We start from the raw sequence: 20,082 nt of genomic DNA, 5'->3' as shown, positions 1-20,082 counted from the left end.
TTCCTCATCTGTAAAATAAGAGCATTTGAACTAGGCTACATAAGCCCTTTAAAGCTCTGTATCTATGACCCTATGATCACAGTTTGGAAGTAAGGATTGGCTAATAAGCCAGAAGGAGACACTGGTCAGTAATTGGCTTCTGCTGGGTCCCTGATGAATGTCTAACAAAGCACAAAGGTAGGTTGAACTTTTCCCTGAATTTTTTTTTCTTAATATTCTCAAAAGATCTTTTAAAGAATCTTGTCCTGAAAAAAATCTCATCTTAGGAGACCCATTTGTATGTGTTTGTACATGCTATTGTTGGACAGATTATGTGTTCTCAAATCTAGAACGTTGCTGTTTGAATTTTAAGTGGGTTTGGTTTCTCTCATCTAGGTCTCTGCTCAGGAACTCAGAAAGGAGAGCCCTCTCCAGTTCAAATTCCGGGCCAAATTCTATCCAGAGGATGTGCCTGAGGAGCTGATCCAGGACATTACCCAGAAACTGTTCTTCCTGCAAGTGAAAGATGGAATCCTCAGTGATGAAATCTACTGCCCTCCTGAGACCGCAGTGCTCCTTGGATCCTACGCCGTTCAAGCCAAGTTTGGTGATTATAATAAAGAGGTGCACAAGTCAGGATACCTCAGCTCTGAACGTTTGATCCCACAGAGGTAATCCCACACCGCACTGTCTGTGCTTCATCATCCATTCATTCGCTCGTATCATCCTTTGGTAGTATCGGGAGTGGCAGGACCAGGGTTGGGACTCCAGTGACTTCTGGGTTTTGTATGCTTTTAAAATGAGTCACTCTGGGCTTTTGACTATCCCAGCCCACAAAGTGTACTTGGTGAAGAAGTTGATGACTGCTTTTAGCGTAGTTTCAGGTAGTGGGAGGAAAATATAACCAGAAAGGAAAAATATCCTGTCCTCGTGGAACTATGAAGGTGGGAAGTGGGTGTGGCCTTCTGTTCTACTCACCGCTGCGTGTGTGTTGAATCCCCTAAGCGAGATGTAAATTCCTTAAAAATGGGGTGTCCTTAGTGCCAGGCACAGTCCCTTACTCCTAGTTAATGCTTTGTAAATGTTGGATTGAGTTAAACTTAGTCACACTTCTTCTTCAAATCCCTACTTAGTCCCAAATTAATTTGCTTTGCTTAATCTAGGAGTTTTCTTCCACTTTCCCATTACTGTCTGTATGTTTTATATCCTCTTTCCTCTCTTGAGAAAAAAAAAAAGACATCGAAGAACACTGAAGTTTTCCAGCCAAGATTAGAGCAGGTTTGGGCTGACAACCATGAATAGAGATCTAAACTTCTGCATTTCTCTGTTCTGACTCCAGTATAGCATGTTCCAAGGTAGCAACAAAAGCTTCTTAGACTTTTATCTGAAGGAAAGTAAGGATTTTTCTGTAGATGGGATGGGGGAGGCAGATTTCAAAGCTTTCGGCATCCTTTAATTAAAAAAGAGACAAAGAAAGAAAAAGGAAAGAAGGAAGGAAGGAAGAAGTGTTAGTTTCCCTTTTTTTGTATTTCAGAGTAATGGACCAGCACAAGCTCTCCAGAGAACAGTGGGAGGATCGAATCCAGGTGTGGCATGCTGAACACCGTGGGATGCTGAAGTAAGTGCTCAGTGCTTAGTACAAACTGGTATTTAGGTCATCCCCAGCTCTTCCAGTTAATCTTCTTTACCATGTGACTTCAGTTAGGAATCTCTAAATAATTAGCTCTAGGAGGCTCTTGAACTGTTTTCAAGTCCTAATGCCTAATAAGGTATTAAAAAGTTTTAATATAACTGGTAGAGCATTTGTTTTTGTTGTGGTTTTTTATTTATTTCTCATAATTAAATTATAGTTATAGCCTGGGGACCAGCCTTTACATATAAGCTTAGGAAAGTTCCTTCCCAGGCTGCCTTTCCTTCTTTGGTTCTTTTTTTAGGGGAGGGAAAAAAAAAACCAAAACTAAGCATCTCAAATAATACAGAAGCTACCCCCCCCCCAAAAAAAAACCCCAAACCCATTGTTGTCCTGTTTTTCTCGGCTGCTTAAGTGGTATTAGTTTGTTCATGCGTGGTATGCAAGGTAGTTGACTCCTCATGGGTTTTTATTGGACAAGGCAGAACCCCTAAAAGGCACATTGATCTTAGAGAAACAAAAATGTTGCATGGAGGTGAGAAGTCCAGGTCCTGGTGTTTGTTTAAATAAGTCTTATTGGGGCTCTTTGTTTCTACACCACAGTCATTTCTGGAAATCTCATCCCCACTGTAACAAAGGAAAACTGTTACAAAAACACCCCCCTACAGTGACCTTGACATTCTAGCCAATGTTGTTCTTTTAAATGGTGCACTGCTTTGTTTCCTGATGTGATTTATCATCCAAGTGCTCCTTATTTTCATACATTGGCAGCATTTTGAGATTGGATGCCAGGCTCAGAGTCTGGAAGGGTCTTGTTTGTGAGGTTCTTGGCAGCCATAGCTTATTGCTTATGGCACCCCCATGGTTGAACCCATCTGACTCAAGTAGATCCCCTGGGCGGGGTGGACAGGGAAAAGTAGGCAGGAGAGTGGTCTGCAATAATAAGTGAGGAAAGCAATAGGGACCCTGGAATTACCATGCTGTCCAGAGAAGAAATAATCTGCTAGGTCAGCAAAGATAATGCCATATCACTTAATAAAGACCATTTTTGTCGGGTCTACAAAGACATCGAGGTTCTGTCTTGATTTGTCAAGAGAGCAATCCCTTATGACGTTAGGGATGGACACCGTCATCCATACTGCGCATTCAAGATTAATATCAGTACTCTGTTCTTTTCCACCATTGATTTCACCTGCCCACTTAGGTCCTTGCTATCCTGACAACCTCTCTTGTTCTTTCTGAGTGCTACAGAGAGGGGATGGGGGAATAATGACCAGCAAACAAAAAACTGCCAAAATCATACTTATCTTCTTGGGATTACAATTGAAATTAATTTTATACTAATCTAGTGTTTTTTTCTGTGTGTGTGCGTGTGTATTTTAATCTCCCCAAATAGAGATAATGCTATGCTGGAGTATTTGAAGATTGCTCAGGACTTGGAGATGTATGGGATCAATTATTTTGAGATAAAAAACAAAAAAGGAACAGACCTTTGGCTCGGAGTGGATGCCCTTGGGCTGAATATTTACGAGAAAGATGATAAGTGAGTTGAAACTTTTCTCTTTTTTTGAGCTTATGGAGTGGAAGGAATGGGGAACAGATGGGGAGTTAGCGGTCCTGAATGGGGCTGAGTGAAGGCCTTGGTTCAGCTTTGTGTTGGCCCAGGAAAAGGACAGTTCTTGAAGGTCTGTTTCTACTCTGTCGATACGAGTGCATCAGAAACTTGGCACAAAGACCCTTTTTTGTCACTACCTTCTTTCCTAATCTCATTCGATATTAAATGTTTACAGTACATGCAATGTCTCTAAATGTTCAGAATGTCGACTCTATGTGGGGGGGAGTATAGTATATCCATTACAATTTAGATAAAATTCTATAGACCCATTTGTGTGGGGGAAGAACTGGGAGGGAATAAGAAAGAGTAACCTTAGGGAACCTGCAAAATGGGGCAGAAAGAGGGGGATTAGGGCAGGTGGATCGTCAGTGAAATCTTTCCCTGCCCCTTTCTTTCTCCTAATCACTAAAACTTACAGGTCCAACTGCCACCCACACAGTTCCTGGCAAAGCTTACAGGCCAATGCCTGAAGGCTCTCTATGAGATCAGCTCTTATATCAAATTTCTGCTAATGCAATTAATCAACATTTATTAAACATCTACTATGTGCCACACACTGTGCTAAATTCTAGGGATACAAAAAGAAGCAAAAGATAATCCTTACCCTCAAGGAACTTGCAATCTAATATTTATGAGAGTTATCAGAGACCTTTTTAAGGCCACATAGATTAGTGCATTAACATAGAATACTCATTTAACCTAAACCCTCTAAACTTTTGGGAGTTGCTTATTTGCCCTACATTCATTATTTAGCTTATGAGAGCCAGGACTGTTTTGTTTTTGTCTTTGTATCTCCAGTGATAGAGAGGCAGCTTGGCATAGTAGATAGAGGGCTGACCTCAGAATTAGAAAGTCTTGGGTTCAGGTCCTGCCTCTAACATACTGGTTGCCTGACAATGATTGTCACTTAAGTTTTCACTACTCTACAGGTGCTCATTTATATTAGAAGAGGGAGCTTTCTTCCTGAAAATTCCCTACTTTGATGAAATAATAATTTTTTTCATTCATTCATTGACTCAACAAAATCCAGGTCTGGACCAGAAACAAAGAAAGCCCCAAACCCAAGTGTTTAGCACTGTGTTGCTTTGCTTGTCATAAGCATTTAATATATGCTTGTTCCCTGCCTTTCATCCTAAAAACAGTGAATGGAGATTGTAAAGAGTCTTGGTCTTGATTGAAACGATAAGAAAAAACTTTAGCAACACTATCCAAAGTGAAATGTCTTTCCTTATCAGGTGGCAGGTTCTCCCTCACTGGGACTTTCCTTTCAAAAGCTTTCTGAGCATTTGTGAGGTGGGCTATAAATGGGATTCTTCAACTATAGGTTGGGTTCAGTGGTCTCTGAAGTCTCATCCAGGTCTGAGATTCTTTGCTTCTGTGAGAGATACTGCAGTGATTTGGGGTACAGGAGGGTGGGGGAACAAGATGTAGATGTTAACTCCTTGTTGTCCTTGGGGTCCTCCAATAGCTCAGAGCTATGTTACCCTTATAGTTGAGAGTTCTGTTTGGGAGCACAGATGGATGTTGAGTCCCTAGTTAACCTCTGCTTTCTCAGTTTCTTCATCTGTAAAATGGGGATAATAATAATAACACCTACCTCCTAGGGTTATTGTGAGGATCCAGTGAGATAATAATTGTAAAGCACTTACCTGGTACATAGTAGCTGCTATGTAGTTATTATTGTTATTATTATGTTAGTTGTTAGTATCTTTGTTATTCCTGCAGAGAAGTCATTCAGTCAGTAAGCATTTATTTAAATAAATGCTGTGTGTCAAATTTGTGCCAAGTGCTAGGAATACAGAGAATGCAAAAAAAAAAATCTCCCCCAAAACTAGTCCTTGCTCTCAAGGAGCTCATAGTCCAGTGGGGGAGACAACATGAAAGCATGGATAATACAAACAAGATACAGACGGACTAAATTGGAGATGGTTTCAGAGGGAAGGTACTAAGATTAAGAGGGTCTTTGAAAGGCTTTTTGCAGAAGGTGGAACCTCAGCTGAGACTTGAAGAACGTCTGGATGCAGCAGTGCGGAGGGAGAGAATTCAAGGCTTAAGGGACTTGACTTATATGTGGTCCTCTAGTCTTCTGAATCACAACCCTTGATTCTCAATTGTGGAAGTGGTCAGTTGAATCCAGGCACTGACAGTTCAACCCTGTTAACTTTTCAGGGCCTCAGTTACCTTATCTGTCTAATGGGAATAATATTACTTGTACTGACTTCTCAGGGTTGCTGAAGAAAACTCTTTGACATACATAAGACTTTAAAAATGTGAGTCCAAAGCCATTTTAGAAATCACTTGCTCCTCTAGCTGTGTGCCCTTTTGTAAAACGAGGGTGTTGGCTAAGATGGATCCTTCTAGCCTTAGTTAAAAGGCGTGGTTCTGGCCCTTGTCCTGCTCCTCCCAATTACTGCTGCAAATGAATTAATAGGATCCTGGATTTAGAACTGAAAGAGACCCCTAGAGGTCCTTATTTTACAAATTGCCCAGAGTGACCAGAGCTGGCATTTGAATCCGGTCCCCTGACTCCAAATCCTTCATTTTTTTTTCCCCACTGTGCCATATATTCTCCCTCTGGATCACACTCATTTATTTGTTACCCTCCACACTAAAACAATTACAAGTGAGCGTAGTTGTCTCTGGTCTCAGTGTCATGGAGGACCAGAGGGGGACGCTTTTTTATTTCATGTAGATGGTTTGGTTTACTCGAGTGTGTGGGAGGACAAAAGATATTAATGTTCTCTTTCCCAGTGAGAGAGACCCAACTTAGGGAATGACGGCTTTGAGGCCCGGCCGTCAGGAAGATATCTCGGTCCTAAGGAGAACAGTACACAAAATCAAAGGGGAAACTCAGAGTACCCACCATGGGGTCGGAAGAGTGAGACTGCCTCTTGTCTTAAAGTTTAGTTTCCTGAATGATAAGGTTTAGTAATAGAGCCACGGTTATCCAAACAGGTTTTTCAAGCCGCATATAGTAACCATAGGCAGGAACTTGCTGATGTCAGCTCATAACTGCCCCCAAACCACAGGCGTTTCTGTCTTTTCCTGAATAAGAGTTTGAGCCCCATTCAGACCTCCTTTTCTGCTCTCAGCCCTCTCTAGTCTCCCCACTTGTCGGTTTAACCAACACTTCCGTTATTTGGTTTGTAATTTCCCCAAGCTGAAAAGCTTTAACATAGGGGTAAGCATGCACCTTCTCTTCTCTGTCTCTGTCTCTCTCTCCTCTCTCCTGAGACACACCTTGTTTTTATTTCTAAGTCCGCCCTTCCCTGGAATCAGTCTGGTGACCAAAGTCTTTTTCCTTTTGAACTGAGTTTAGAAGTCAGTGAGTAAGTATTTATGAAAAACCTACTATGTGTGCCCAGAACTATTCTGAGCCCTTGGAAACTTGGTCATAGGTATAATCAAAGGGGTTGAAAGTCAGGCTTGAGGAACACTGAGAGCTCACTAAAGCTGTGTTATGTTATGTTATGTTATATGTTATATTAAATGGTAAATTTCTCATACATACATACACACACCCAAATATCTGTCTTTTTCTATTTCTCTACCTATACACATACATCATTCCTAATAGAGAGGAACATAATACATAATAGATAAGGAAAGGCTTAGGCTCCAGCTTGCCTCTGATACCTACTGGCTGTGTGACCCTGGTCAAGTCACTTAGTTTTCAGTGCCCTAGACAATTCTTAACACTTGAAGTTGCAGTTGCTAACATGCATGGGTAGGAGGGGTTTCCTCAGTGGTAATACCAGTGAATTCTAGATCTAGACCGGAAAAACCCTGATCATTGCTTATAATAATGTTAAGTTAAGTGTTTGGAATTCATTGCTCCAACAACAAAGAAATTCAGATAAAGCAAAGATGAGCTGAGTCTGTTGATAGCTATATTAATAATAATAACATATAACAGATGGTAATATCTAGTGTTTATATAGCACTTTAAGCAAAGAGCACTTTACAAATATTATCTCTTTTTATCTTCGTAACAACCCTGAGAGGTAGATGGCTGTTGTTATTCTCATTTTACAGATGAAGAGTTGGAGGTTAAATGACTTGCCCAGGGTGCTACCAGTCATCAGAGAGCCATTGATGGCAAGATGCCCAGGCCCACGACCAAGGAACAGGAAAGATGATGGCACAGGCTGATGATCTAATTTTTCCAAGAATAGCAACAGAAATCCTCTATGTTTGAGGGGAGGGAGAATGTAATGATAGGAATACGTAGAAACCAGCCGTTTCCTGGTTGCTTAATGTTTAGAAAGAGTTGTAAACTTAGTCTCTCTGGTCCCACAGCATTAATTATGCCATCGCAAATTGAGCCACACTGGTGTGGTTCATTGTTTCTATCTCATTACCAGCTCTGATGCGGGCTTCCCACAGAAACCCCACAGGCAATGACTATACATACATAGGGTGAAGCTGGCGACTAAATCAGATGATTTCGTTAAGCCCCCTTCTACCTGTTAATGCTGGCTCATACTATTGACATACGCAGATTGTTGACGCCCTATGTATGTATGAATACATATAGTAAAATTACTTTCCTTCCTTAGATCCTAATATATTATGCCCAGATTTAAACAAATTACTTCAAGCAAAGTACTTAAATCTATCCATCCTACTTCAGAGGCATGCTACCTGTGTGACTTTGGGCAAATCAGTTTAACCTCCCCGTGCCTCAGTTTCCACATCTGTAAAATGAGGGAGTTAGAAAAGATGATCTCTAAGGTCTTTTTCTGCTGTAGATCTTATGACCCTATGATCTTTTCCCTTACTGTGAGTAATATGTTAGCCAGGTAGCTAAATGGAGATTGTTTCTGCCTTTGTCTCTTAATGATGTCACAGGGTATATGCTAAATTCAGCCTAGAACCTGGGCTGTATAACCTATAAAGATTATGACTACAGTATTGGTTGAATACTTATTTAAGTGACCAGGAATGAATACAGAATTTGGAGTCATAGTTGCTACTTTTAAAACATTGTGACCTTGGACCAGTCACTTAACTTCTAGGCTTCAGTTTGATCACCTGTAAAATGAGGACTAGTTTCAAGCCTTAAGTATATGATCCAGTCATGATGATCCATTTTGTTGGGTGCTGTGAGAGATAAAAGGAAAGTATTAGTTAGGATCCCTCCCCTCAAGGAGATTCAAAGTCCCAGGAAGATATGATGTAAAGTTAGGATACAATACCAGGATTTAATAGCTATGCGAAACATTAACTTGAAAGTCATTTATTTAGCAAGTATTCAAGCACATAATTTTTGTATGACAGATTTATATATATGACACAATAGGTTTTAGAATTTAAATTTATTGGATATTTGATGAAATATTTGTTAAATGTCTAGAATATGCAAGGTGCCAGCAATACAAAGACAAAAATTAAAGTTGGCCTTTATCTTCAGTCATAGTTGGGAATAAAACATTTAAGTAGAAGAGTAAGTTTATGATACTTTGAGAAGGGAAAGAGTACTAGTAACTAGTGAGTCAAAAAGAAAAATCCTGTATACAGCAGGGGGACTTAAGATAAGCCTTGAAGAAATCTAAAAATTCTAAGAGATGGAAGGGAGAAGGAAGTGTATTTTAGGCATGGGTGCAAAGGAATGGAGATGGAAGATGAAATTTAGACATGTTTAAAAGGATTGTGGAGTATGTGAAGGAGAATAATGTGAAATGAGTCCACAAATAATAATAATAATAGCAGTGTAGTAGTAGTAGTAGTTGTAGTAGTAATAGTAGTAGCAGCAGCAGCAGCTAACATTTATGTAAATGCTTTAAGGTTTATAAAGCGCTTTATAAATATTATCTCATTTTATCTCCAAAACAATTCTTGGAGGTAGGTGCTATGAATACGCTTAGTTTACAAATAAAGAAACTGAGGCTGAGAGAGATTAAGTAACTTGCCCAGGGTTACCAGGTAGTAAGTATCTGAGGCCATTGTAGGTTGGAGCCCAACTCTAAAGAGCTGTAAATGCTGAGTTGGCATTTTATCCTAGGGGCAATAGAGAGCCATTGAAGAATAGCTTTGGAGTAGGAAAATGAGTTTAGTCAAATCAGAACTTTGGAAAGATTATTTTGGCAGTTATGTAGAGGATGGATTGGAAAGGAGGAATGATCCATTAGGAAACTGTTGTACAGATGGGAGATAATGAGATTTTTTTTCTTGTTACATCTTAATTTCTGAACTGCCTCCCTCTCGCCCTCCCCACCTCTTTCTAGAGAAGGCCAACATTTCACACATACACACATGTATGCCCACACACACACACAAACACACATAAAACCATATTATATGTACTTGTATTAGTTCTTTCTCTGGAGGTGACTAGCATTTTCCTTCATATGTCCTTTGTAGTTGATTTGAGTATTTATAATACTCAGAATAACTTAGTCATTCACAATTATTCTTCAAACAATACTGCTGTTGCCATATACAATGTTCTCTTGGTTCTGGTTATTCACTCTTCAGTATTTCATGCAAATCTTTCTGTATTTTTCTAAAATCAACCAATCCGTCATTTCTTATACTAGTATTCCATCACAATCATATACCACAACTTGTTTAGCCATTCCCCAATTGATGGGCATCCCCTCAAGTTCCACTCTTGCCACCACAAAGAGAGCTGCTATATATATTTTAGAATATAAAGGTTCTTCTTTTTCCCTGATCACCTTGGGAAATAGACCTATTAATGTTATTGCCGGGTCAAAGGTATATACAGTTTTATAGCTCTTCAGGCATAATTTGAGACTGCTCTTCAAAATAATTGAATCAGTTCACAATTCCACCAACAGTGTATTTAGCATCTCAGAAGTCTTAAACTTACATGGTAGCTATGTGAGTATAGAGAATGGAATAGGTATGAGAGATATTAGCATCAGCAAACATTTGCAGCTGATTGGATATGAGAGTTAAGGGGACAGTGAATACCCAAAGATGATTCCAAGGTTACATATCACCAAGATGGTTGGTGTCCTCAACAGAAATATGAAAGCTTGGAAGGGAGGGTTATAAGGGAAGATGATAAGTTCCATTTTTGTACGTGTTTAGTTTGAGATGCTTATTGGACATCTGGATGGAGATGTCCAGGAGATATTTGTTGATGTAGGATTGATGTGATATTCAGGAGAGAGGATTTGGGAGTCATCTGTAGAGAAGTGACTGAGCTGTACTAAGTAGGCCCATAGTTGTACATTGACCTTTTTTCTCTTTTTATTTCTTTAGATTGACTCCAAAGATTGGCTTCCCTTGGAGTGAAATCAGAAACATCTCTTTCAATGACAAAAAGTTTGTCATTAAACCCATCGATAAGAAGGCACCTGTAAGTTAACTTGGGTTTGAGGCGGTTTTTTATTTTTATTCCTCAGAGCAAAATGAGGTTTTAAGACAGTGTTCAGATTGCTCTGACATTTGAGAAGGAGCTGGTGACTTAGTCTATTCATTTGTATGGGGAGAACAATGACTAGCACAGTTATATAGAAAGGGCCTCTTGTGCCACATGACTGCTCATTATGGTAAGAGGATGAAGTGGAAAACATACACTAATGGAGAGCTCGCCATCCCCATTAACCTAGTTTTTGATTCAGAATGGCCTTTTTCTTCTTAATGAATCATTGCCTCTCTGGGCACAGTTTTTCTAAATGATCAGTATCCTCTCATGGGACTGGGGGCCCCAGGGTTGATAATTCATAATTGTTTATCTTCCTATGGTGGTTGGGAACCCCTCTTGTCCACTGGGCATCTATGTTGCAGCACCATTTTCTTGATCTCAGGTGGATTTCTGATTATGAGATCTCTAGCAACAGACCTTTGAGCATTTTGCCTTTGGGAACTGTCTTGGAAACTTGACAAAGTTAAGAAGAACTAGATTCATAGTTTGGGTTTCACTTAAGGAAAACCTGGTTGTAAACGAGGGAAACCTGCCAATTTCTCTGTATGATGGGACCCAGGAGATTGGCTTGTGATTTGACCAGAGCAGGGATTTTTAACTTGGGCCCCTTTGTCAATCTAGTCAGACATTATTCTCAGAACAATGTTTTTTCAATGTATAAAATGAAATACAAAAGAAACCAATGATACTGAAATAAATGTGGTTTTTTTCCCCCATTCAAATAAACAGAAACTATCTGTGGGTCCCTTGAGAATCCATGAACTCCAAATTATATGATCTCCTGTGGTCTCTTTCAACTACATTATCTCTGATTGTGACTGACATATATTGAGAGTCATGGTTTATTTTGAGTTTGTTGGGTTTTTTTTTTTCCATTCTTTTCCAAGACAGGGACAGATTTTTTTGCCTACACTTCTCTGAACTTTTAAATCCAACACACAATACACATTTTATTTATTATTTAATTATTGATCATTCTATTTCATTATTAATAATACTCTTAAATTTGTTATTTAATATATATTAGTAATTATTTAACACACAACTATCTGGCAGCTGAAAACTGCCTATAATCCTTCCATAAACAAAGCCAGTTCTTTTAATGCCTGGTTCTGTATTTTACCAAAATTATAACGAAGGGAAAAGACTTGGTGTCCTTGGGTCGTTGGTTCCTTAGTTACAGCATTAAGCTTAGGAAGGCAAACATGGGCTGTAGTCCATGCCTTGGGTATTTATGTATCCTCTTGAGATTAGGTATTGCTTAGGGATGGTAACCCGCTCAAGAAAGAACACAGTGCTATTGTCCAATTACTTTTCCCTTACTGTCAACACAGCATAATTTAAAATCGGCATGTCTTGTGACATAGTTTGTGAAGGTATTTTCTTCTTTATTGAAAATCCTTCCTGCTGTTTGTGAACTCCTGCCTCTTCCACTGTTAGTAACAACACAGTTATTTCAAATTAAAGCAGTATTTGATGCCAGGACTTCAGCTCCACAGGAGCAGTTCACATTAATTTACAGCTTCCTTCTGAATGAGGTTCGTTGTAGGTATTATTGATGATAGAAACTGAGGCAAAGCAAAGCTGGGAAAGTCATTAGGGTACTAGGGCTGTCCATTTCGTGGAGTGAGCCCTGGATCTGTAGTCAGCAAAGTAGAGTTTGACAGTGTGTGTGCAGTGCTTGCTGTGTGACCATGGGCAAGTTACTTAAGCCTTTCCAGGTCTCATTTTATTTATCTGTAAATTAGGGGGAGAGGAGGCTAAACAGCCAAAGTTCCTTGCAGCATTAAATCGGTGGTTCTTTTTAGAAGGGCTTTTGGTATATTCTCATACAACTCCATAGATTCAGAAGTTTAGAGCTGGAAGCAACTTTAGAGGTCATATAGACCAACTGCCTCAGTTTACAAATAAAGATCGACTTGATGGTTCTTCGTCTAACAAGTGCAGAACTGGGCATTTTTTTATTCAATTTTATTTTTATTTTCAGTTCCAAATTCTCTCCCTTCCTCCACTCCCAGTCCCCATTTACTGAAGGCAAGAAATGCAATACTTACACATATGAAGTCATGCAAAACATATTTCCCCAGTACCCATTTTCGGGGTGGGGGAACAAGAAAAAGAAAGAGAAAAAAAATATGCTTCTATCACCACTCTGAATCCATCAGTTCTCTACCTGGAGGTAGATAGCATTTTTCATCATCATGAGTTGTTCAGAATTATGTCATAGTCTCATTGATTAGACTTGCTAAGTGTTTCACAAGTGATTATCTTTACGTTATTACTGTTACTGTGTGAATTGAAGAACTGGGAATTTGAACCCAGGCTCTTCAATTCTGGTTCTCTGTGTGGACCATACTCCTTAGGGTTTCCTTTCTTCCTTCTTTCCTTTTTTCCTTCTTTCTTTTTCTTTCTAATTTCCTTCCCTTCTTTTTTCTTCCTTCCTTTTCTTCTTCCTTCTTTCTTTTTCTTTCTAATTTCCTTCCCTTCTTTTTTTCTTCCTTCCTTTTCTTCCTTCTTTCCTTTGTTCCTTCTTTCCTTTTCTTCTTCCTTCCTTCCTTTTCTTTCTCCTCTTGCCGTAAGATTATTTCCAATTTGGAGTATATTTTATAATAATGAACTTTCAGGCCAAGTCATTTGTACTACCTATTATTATTGCCTGGGTGATTTTTCCCCCCTCTGCTAGCTTTTTTTGTGGCTTTTTACATCAAGATGAGGCAATATGGAGATAGACCATCTCCTTTAAAAGCTTTTTAATGGTGGGCAGTGGGAACTAAGGCTTTCCAGTTTAGCTTTTCATCTCAAAGATATAAAAACAGAATCTCAGAGACAAAGATTGTGCATGCCACATTAAGATTCCTTATCTTGACTGGGTTGCACAGGGTCCCGTAAGTTTCCGTGTCTGCTTACAAATGAGTTGTTGTCCTGTAGCCATAGAAAATTACAACAGACTTTTTCCCCCCAGTCATGCTTTTGCTAATGACCAAGCATTTCCTTATTAAAAGTCAGCTGCTTAGCACTGCGCCTCAGCTTACTAATGTGTTGTATTTCATTGAGCCACCTACAGCAGACGAGGTGGGGAGTGCTACCTGGAGTGGCTAAGTCCTTTTGGCAAGATTGGGGGTTTCCTTCCTCAGTATAAATGTTCCCTACTCTTTCTAGTCAGTTTGTTAAAGAGGTTTCTGACTATGGTAGATCTCAGATGCCCCCAAGAGAGGTAGACTTTTTCTGTTTAAAAAAAAAAATCAAAAAAGGTCATTATCCCGCTGACTTCAGAGTTTGAGTAGCAGTGCCTGAAAAGTGCTAACCAGTTAACAACTTTTGACCCTTTGTTCCAAAAAGGAAAAACTTTTAATTAAATTCTAGAGGCACCGAGTTCCCAGCTTGGCTCTGACACAGCATTGAACTTTGAAGCCTGTGGTTACCTTTACAAGGGTACATCCAGACTGCTGCCACATTTTTTGAATCTCTGAGACCAAGATACTTGTAACAAAAACAGAAAAGAGCCTATGGCTACACTCACTGGCATGAGGGTAACCTGGGAGAATAACCCAGATTGCTCCAGGGGACTGGCTGTCATAGAGGTGCAACCTTGGTTCTTAGAAGACTTTTAGTTAATGAAAAAATCTCATCTCAGTCCCTAGTTCTGGTCCATTAACTTTTTTTTTTTAAAGGCTTGGTAGTTCTTTGCATATTCTCATCAGTCACAGTTAGGATCCATTTATGGTACATGATTATGAAGCCATAATACAGTTTTATTGTGTACTAAAAGGTAGGTGGTAATAAAAATACCTGTTTTCCTCCTAACTTCTCAGACACCAACTCAGGAAACCTGATGATTTAATCTAAGTATTTGAAACCCCAGAGGGAGATTTCCCCAAGAAAGCTCAGAGTAGGAGCTTTCTGGGATTGATGTTGTAATAACATCTAGAACCAGCCCCTTGTTACCAGCACTCAGAATTTTTCCTACACACACACACACACACACACACACACACACACACACAAGAATCTAGACTTCCTATACGACTGGTGGCTTCTCTATATTTTTGATGTTGCCAGTAATGTCTCAGTCTAATAGCTATTTGTACAGTGTCCATCTTTTCTATCTCATAAGTATCTTGTGTTTCCTCTGATGGTGTTTGGGGGGGCCCTCTAGTTGTAAGGAGAAGTAGGAAAGGAGCTGGACTGAAGCATTTTTGCCTTAACATGGTTGTTTCTGTTACTAAAACATCAGTTGCTATTCTCTACTTCTGTCTTTCAGCCGAATTGAGCCCCAGGATAGGGTTGAAGGTTGGAAAATGAGTGCTTTCAGATGTCTCAGCCTTAATTAGAGTACAAGGATTCCTTTCTGGCTCTTGAAATTCTGATTAAAGCATCCCTTTCCTGCAAAGGAAAAATAGTTTCAAATAAAAACTTATTTGTTGAGCGAGTATCTGTTGCAGATAGAACATATTATAATATGATTATATTGAGATCCAGTGGAAATCAAAGAGTCCCTTGTCCTCAGGAAGCCTACAATCTAATGGAGAAAATTTCCCTTCATGAGCTCATGGAAAAAGCCCAGTAGGAAATTCCGTTTCTCTCTCCATCTATTACTTTTGGGTTGGCGCCATTTTCCTCCCTTGGACAAGCAGAGGTCATTCTCTTGTACCTGTACCCCTTTCAGCCTTAGCATTTTAAGAGACACCTGTGATTTGGAAAATGGCAAAGTGATTGAGGATCACAAAAGACATTCTGTTTTGTCTTGTAGGACTTTATATTTTATGCACCTCGCCTCCGGATTAATAAGCGGATCCTTCAGCTTTGCATGGGGAACCATGAGCTGTATATGCGTCGTAGGAAGCCGGATACCATTGAGGTACAGCAGATGAAGGCCCAAGCACGGGAGGAGAAGCACCAGAAACAACTGGAGAGGTGAGCCAAGAGGAGAAGGGAGGTCAGGACCGAGGAAAGCAGTGCAGGACAACTTGTGTACAAAGATAGAATAAGATCTGTTAGTAGTCCTGGTGAATGAATGGAGCTAATGTGGATCATGGGATTGTGGATTTAAAACTTGGAGGGTGTCTCAAATCCAGCCCCCTCCTTTGACAGATAAGGAAACTGAGGCCCAGAGAGTTTGTGACTTGCTCAAGGTCACACAGGTGGCAAGGGGGAAGAATCCTCCAGCTCCAAGTCTCATACCCTTTCTTCAGTAGCACTCTGCCTTCCTAGAGAAGACTGTTCATCTACATAACATACTAGGCACCAAACCAGTTTCATCCTAACACTCCCTTCCCTCTTCCCCTGACCCCCACCCACATCACCTTTTGGCTCCCTTTTGTGTTCCGTCCTCCTCCGTTAGAGTGTAAGCTCCTTGAGGGCAGGGGCTGTTCTTTCTTTCTGCTTGTATTTGCATCCCCTGTGCTTAGCACTGCGCCCCAGTCCATAGTAAGCATTTAACAAGTGCTTCTTGCCGGACATATACAGAGCACAGGCAGGCCTGCTTACTGAACACGAGGAGTCACTGTCACTAAGGAGCTGTGTGATCTTGGGCAGTACCTTAGACTTTGGTTTCCTTGTGGGTAAAATGAGCCGGTTGGTCTTTTCCAGCTCTGATTTTCTCTGATTACTCTAACGTTGGGATGTTCATGTCTCTGGGACTGGAAACCCATTGGCAATCACCACAGTTCAAAAGAGCCACATGCCTGCCATATGCCCTATGGCATCTACTATAATTTAATATTCTCATCTAAAGGTGTAGGACTTGAGAGCCAAAGTCCTGACTGCCCTGGAAGCTGAATGTCCAAAGATAGAATATGAGAAAATGCAGAAAGATCTAAGGATCATTTTAATTACAGTCCATGATGAGGGTGGGCTTTATTGGTGAGCTTGGTTTTGAAATGAGTATGTTAGGGGCAGCTAGGCAGCACAGTGAATAGAGCTCCGGCCTTGAAGTCAGGAAGACCTGAGTTCAAATCTGGTCTCAGACACGCAACACATGACACTTACTAGCTGTGTGACCCTGGGCAAGTCACTTAACCCTGATTGCCTAGCAAAAAGCAAAAAGAATAAAAAATAAAAATAAAGAAAAATAATGAAATGAGTATGTTCTTCCACACTTGAGGGGGAAAGATATGAAGGGCTACAGGGCATGTGAAAAAGAGAATTCTCCCATAGGCTTCCACAATTTTTCAAGTGTCCATGGTTTTGTGGTTTTCTTTCTGAAGTTTGAAGTTTCTCTTTCTCTCTTCCATCTGTTCCTCTTGCCAACAGGCAGCAGTTGGAAACCGAAAAGAAGAGAAGAGAGACTGTCGAAAGAGAGAAGGAGCAAATGTTGCGAGAGAAGGAGGAGCTGATGCTGAGGCTTCAGGACTATGAACAGAAGACCAAGAAAGCAGAAAAGGGTAAGGAGGCTGATGGTATATGTACAGTTGAGCTGTCCTCATAGTGGTGGAGAGAGAGACAGGAGGAGGGAAGAGAGACAGACAGAACAATAAAGACAGAGGGACAGAAACAATGAGAGACAGGTGGAGGAGGAAAAGAGACAGAAGGAGAGACAGAAAGGAAGAGAAACAAAGGAGAGGGGAGAGATAAAGACAGAAAGATGGAAACAGAGGAAGAGACAAAGAAAGAAAAACGGGGAGAGAAGAAAGACAGAGAAAGAGGGAGAGGGAGAGAGACAACATCCCGGGTATGTCTTGTTTACCTGGTATCTCTTCAGTTATATTGGGAACTTCATTAGCACAAGGACTGTTTCTGCCTTTCTTTGTGTCCCCAGAGCTTAGCACAGCACTTAGCACATAGTGGATGCTTCATAAATGCTCCTTGACCTGTTGTTGTCTCGAAAGAGGCATCGTGTTATAAACTTGGGTCTTAGGGTCAAAAGACCTGAGCTGGAGCCAGCTGTCAATATAGGAAAAGTCACTTAACTTTTGAACCTTGGTTTTTCCTGTTGTAAAATGGGATAATTATACTTACACTGCCACACAGAAGAGATTCCAACTATGATTTTAGTCCCTTCTCACCAGGCTGCTGAACTTTGCTGAATACAACAACACACACTGAATACACAGGCAGAGAAATCCTCATTAAATCTTATTAGTTGTGTCTGAAGATGGGGTGTTATTTTCTAAGAATAGATGTTCTCCCTTCTTCAAAAAAAACCCACACACATTATATACAAATCTTTTATAAATCCCAGATAAATTTGGGTGTAATTGTTTGCATTACAAAAAGATTACAGCAAAGAATTTCACTGTAGGATTTATTGTGCATTTGGGTGCTTTGTCAAAAATTTGGTTCACACTTTTGTATGGCAAGGGTATATGTGCATAATCACACAGGCATATAGTTATGTATACAGGAGACGTGTTAAAAAACAACTATTGGATGCATATATACATATATACACACATATACATATACACATAGTGATGTATACAAGGTGTCTGTGTGTGTGTACACACACCCACCCACACATCATTGCCTTAAATGGCTACCAAACTAATTACAGACACTGACCTCACCCTTTTGTATATGGGCTAGGAAGTACCCCTGACCAAGCTGAGATTTCATCGGCTTATCGATTGAAGGCTGGAAAAGACCTTAAAGGCTATCAGGTCTAGCCCTCTCATTTTACAGATGAGTAAACTGAGGCCCAGGCATGAAACACCTTATCCCCACAGCTAGTGACTGTCAGAGTTGGGATTCAAACCTAGGTCTTCTGACTCCAAATGCAGCCCTTTGTCTATGGCCCCGTACAATTTTCTTGGATGATTTTTTGTTGGCTTTCTTTGGTTTAGTTTTGTTTTTAAAGCCTTTCAGTTGGTGTTGATGGGAAGAGAATAGGTATGTTCCTAAAATGTTTTCCTTGGAGAAATCAGTTAATGATAGCTGATGGCCCGGGAAAGGGAGGCTGAAGGGTCGCCTCTGTGCCGACTTTGGCTACTTAGGATCATGGGTTGGGTTTCTTGTTTGATTTTGTTTATCCATTCATTCATTCATTCATTATTTTTGTAGAGCTCTCCGATCAGATCCAGAAAGCCATGCAGCTGGAAGAGGAGAGGAGAAGAGCCCAGGAGGAGGCTGAGCGCCTTGAGGCTGACCGGGTGGCCGCTCTGAGAGCCAAGGAAGAGCTGGAGAGACAAACTGTGGATCAGATAAAGAGCCAGGAGCAGCTGGTAGGAATTACCTGAGTTTCAAGATGCTAAATTATAAAGGGCCTGCCACTTAGGATAAAAAAAAGTGACATCTGCCTATAATCGTTTTTATCTAGTGTTTGTAACATGATCCACTTTGAAATAAAGAGTCAGTGGGGTTGGGGGTGGTATGAGACAACCATCAGAGAGGGTGCCTCATCTTTGTAGAATAGGGTAGGGAGCCTGAGATCATCCCTGGCCTAGGGCAGTCAGAGGAAAGTGGAAAAGTGTTGGACCAGGAAACACAATCTCGAAGAGATGCCCTAGGGTGTCTGACTCACCTCTGTTAAGCCAAAGGGAGGAAGGAGGGAGGGTGGGTGGAAGATTTTGGTTACAATAGACACCATTCACCAAAATATGCAATCCTGGTTCAGAATGTTCATTCACCAGAGGACTCTATGGAAAGGATTCCAAGTATAATTTTGGTCCTTTCTCACCAGGCTACTGAACTTGCTGAGTATACGGCCAAGATTGCTCTCCTGGAAGAGGCCAGGCGGCGTAAAGAGGATGAGGTGGAAGAATGGCAGCTCAGGGTAAGGGGGGAGGGGTTTCCTTTCTTCCTCGTTGTTCTGCCCGCCTGCAGCACTCACTAGCAAGGTGAGGCAGCTGATTGGGGTTGTTTAAAGCCTTTTCTATGTCCTGTGTCTGGTGTTTGAATGGAGAACGGGGTCTGAGCAGAACGGCACTTTCCCATTCAAATGGTCTGGGACATTTCACAACCTCAGATGTTACTGTATTACCTAAGCAGAAATCCTTACTGGAATGTGAGTGACTAAATTGACTAGATTAGCAAAAGAATAAGGAACTCATTATTTGGTTTCCACCTACTTACCTTTGGGTCCTGCCAAGTCCCTTTTTAAGGTCTTACATGCTTTGCGCTATTCAACGATGATCAAAACTGGTTTTGACAAGGAATTTAATTTTGAATCCAGCTTTTCTCTCCTCAGGGGCACCTGACATAGTCTGCCTTCTTTCTCATATAGTGGAATCATAGAATTCCAGAGATGGGAGAGACCTCTGAGGCACTCTGATTTAATTCCATCTGGAGCTGGAGTGTGTCCCCCCTCCCCCATAATAATTCTAACAAATGGTATCCAGCTTCTGAATGAAGACCTCCAGAGATGAGTAACACCCCCACCCCACCCCTAGCCTCTCAAGGCAGCCTGTTCTTCTTTTGGACATCTCTAATTGTTAGGAAATTAATGGTCAAGGAAATTAAAGCAATTCCTAAATATTCTCTCTCTCTCTCTCTCTCTCTCTCTCTCTCTCTCTCTCTCTCTCT

The 20,082-nt window shown here is 40.6% G+C and overlaps 1 protein-coding gene across 3 annotated transcripts in view; it reads left to right on the top strand.

Annotated features, from left to right (window-relative positions):
* Positions 1-20,082, top strand: part of LOC114031458 (ezrin) — a 71,686-nt gene that overhangs the window by 48,317 nt on the left and 3,287 nt on the right. For 2 of the 3 annotated variants that reach the window (XM_027846523.1, XM_027846524.1), the window contains 8 exons: positions 376-650; positions 1,514-1,597; positions 3,006-3,152; positions 10,458-10,554; positions 15,374-15,537; positions 16,876-17,006; positions 18,622-18,782; positions 19,241-19,333. In XM_027846523.1, the coding sequence (XP_027702324.1) occupies positions 376-650; positions 1,514-1,597; positions 3,006-3,152; positions 10,458-10,554; positions 15,374-15,537; positions 16,876-17,006; positions 18,622-18,782; positions 19,241-19,333 (1,152 nt within the window). Of the gene's footprint in view, positions 1-375; positions 651-1,513; positions 1,598-3,005; positions 3,153-10,243; positions 10,261-10,457; positions 10,555-15,373; positions 15,538-16,875; positions 17,007-18,621; positions 18,783-19,240; positions 19,334-20,082 lie in introns of those variants that run through there. The other variant, XM_027846525.1, reaches the window with a different exon arrangement.

Source organism: Vombatus ursinus, unplaced genomic scaffold, assembly GCF_900497805.2.
Source record: "Vombatus ursinus unplaced genomic scaffold, bare-nosed wombat genome assembly UNPS02015175.1, whole genome shotgun sequence".
Classification (NCBI taxonomy): Eukaryota; Metazoa; Chordata; class Mammalia; order Diprotodontia; family Vombatidae; genus Vombatus; species Vombatus ursinus.
The sequence above is the reverse complement of the archived record's forward strand: the minus strand, read 5'-3'. Positions and strand labels throughout refer to the sequence as shown.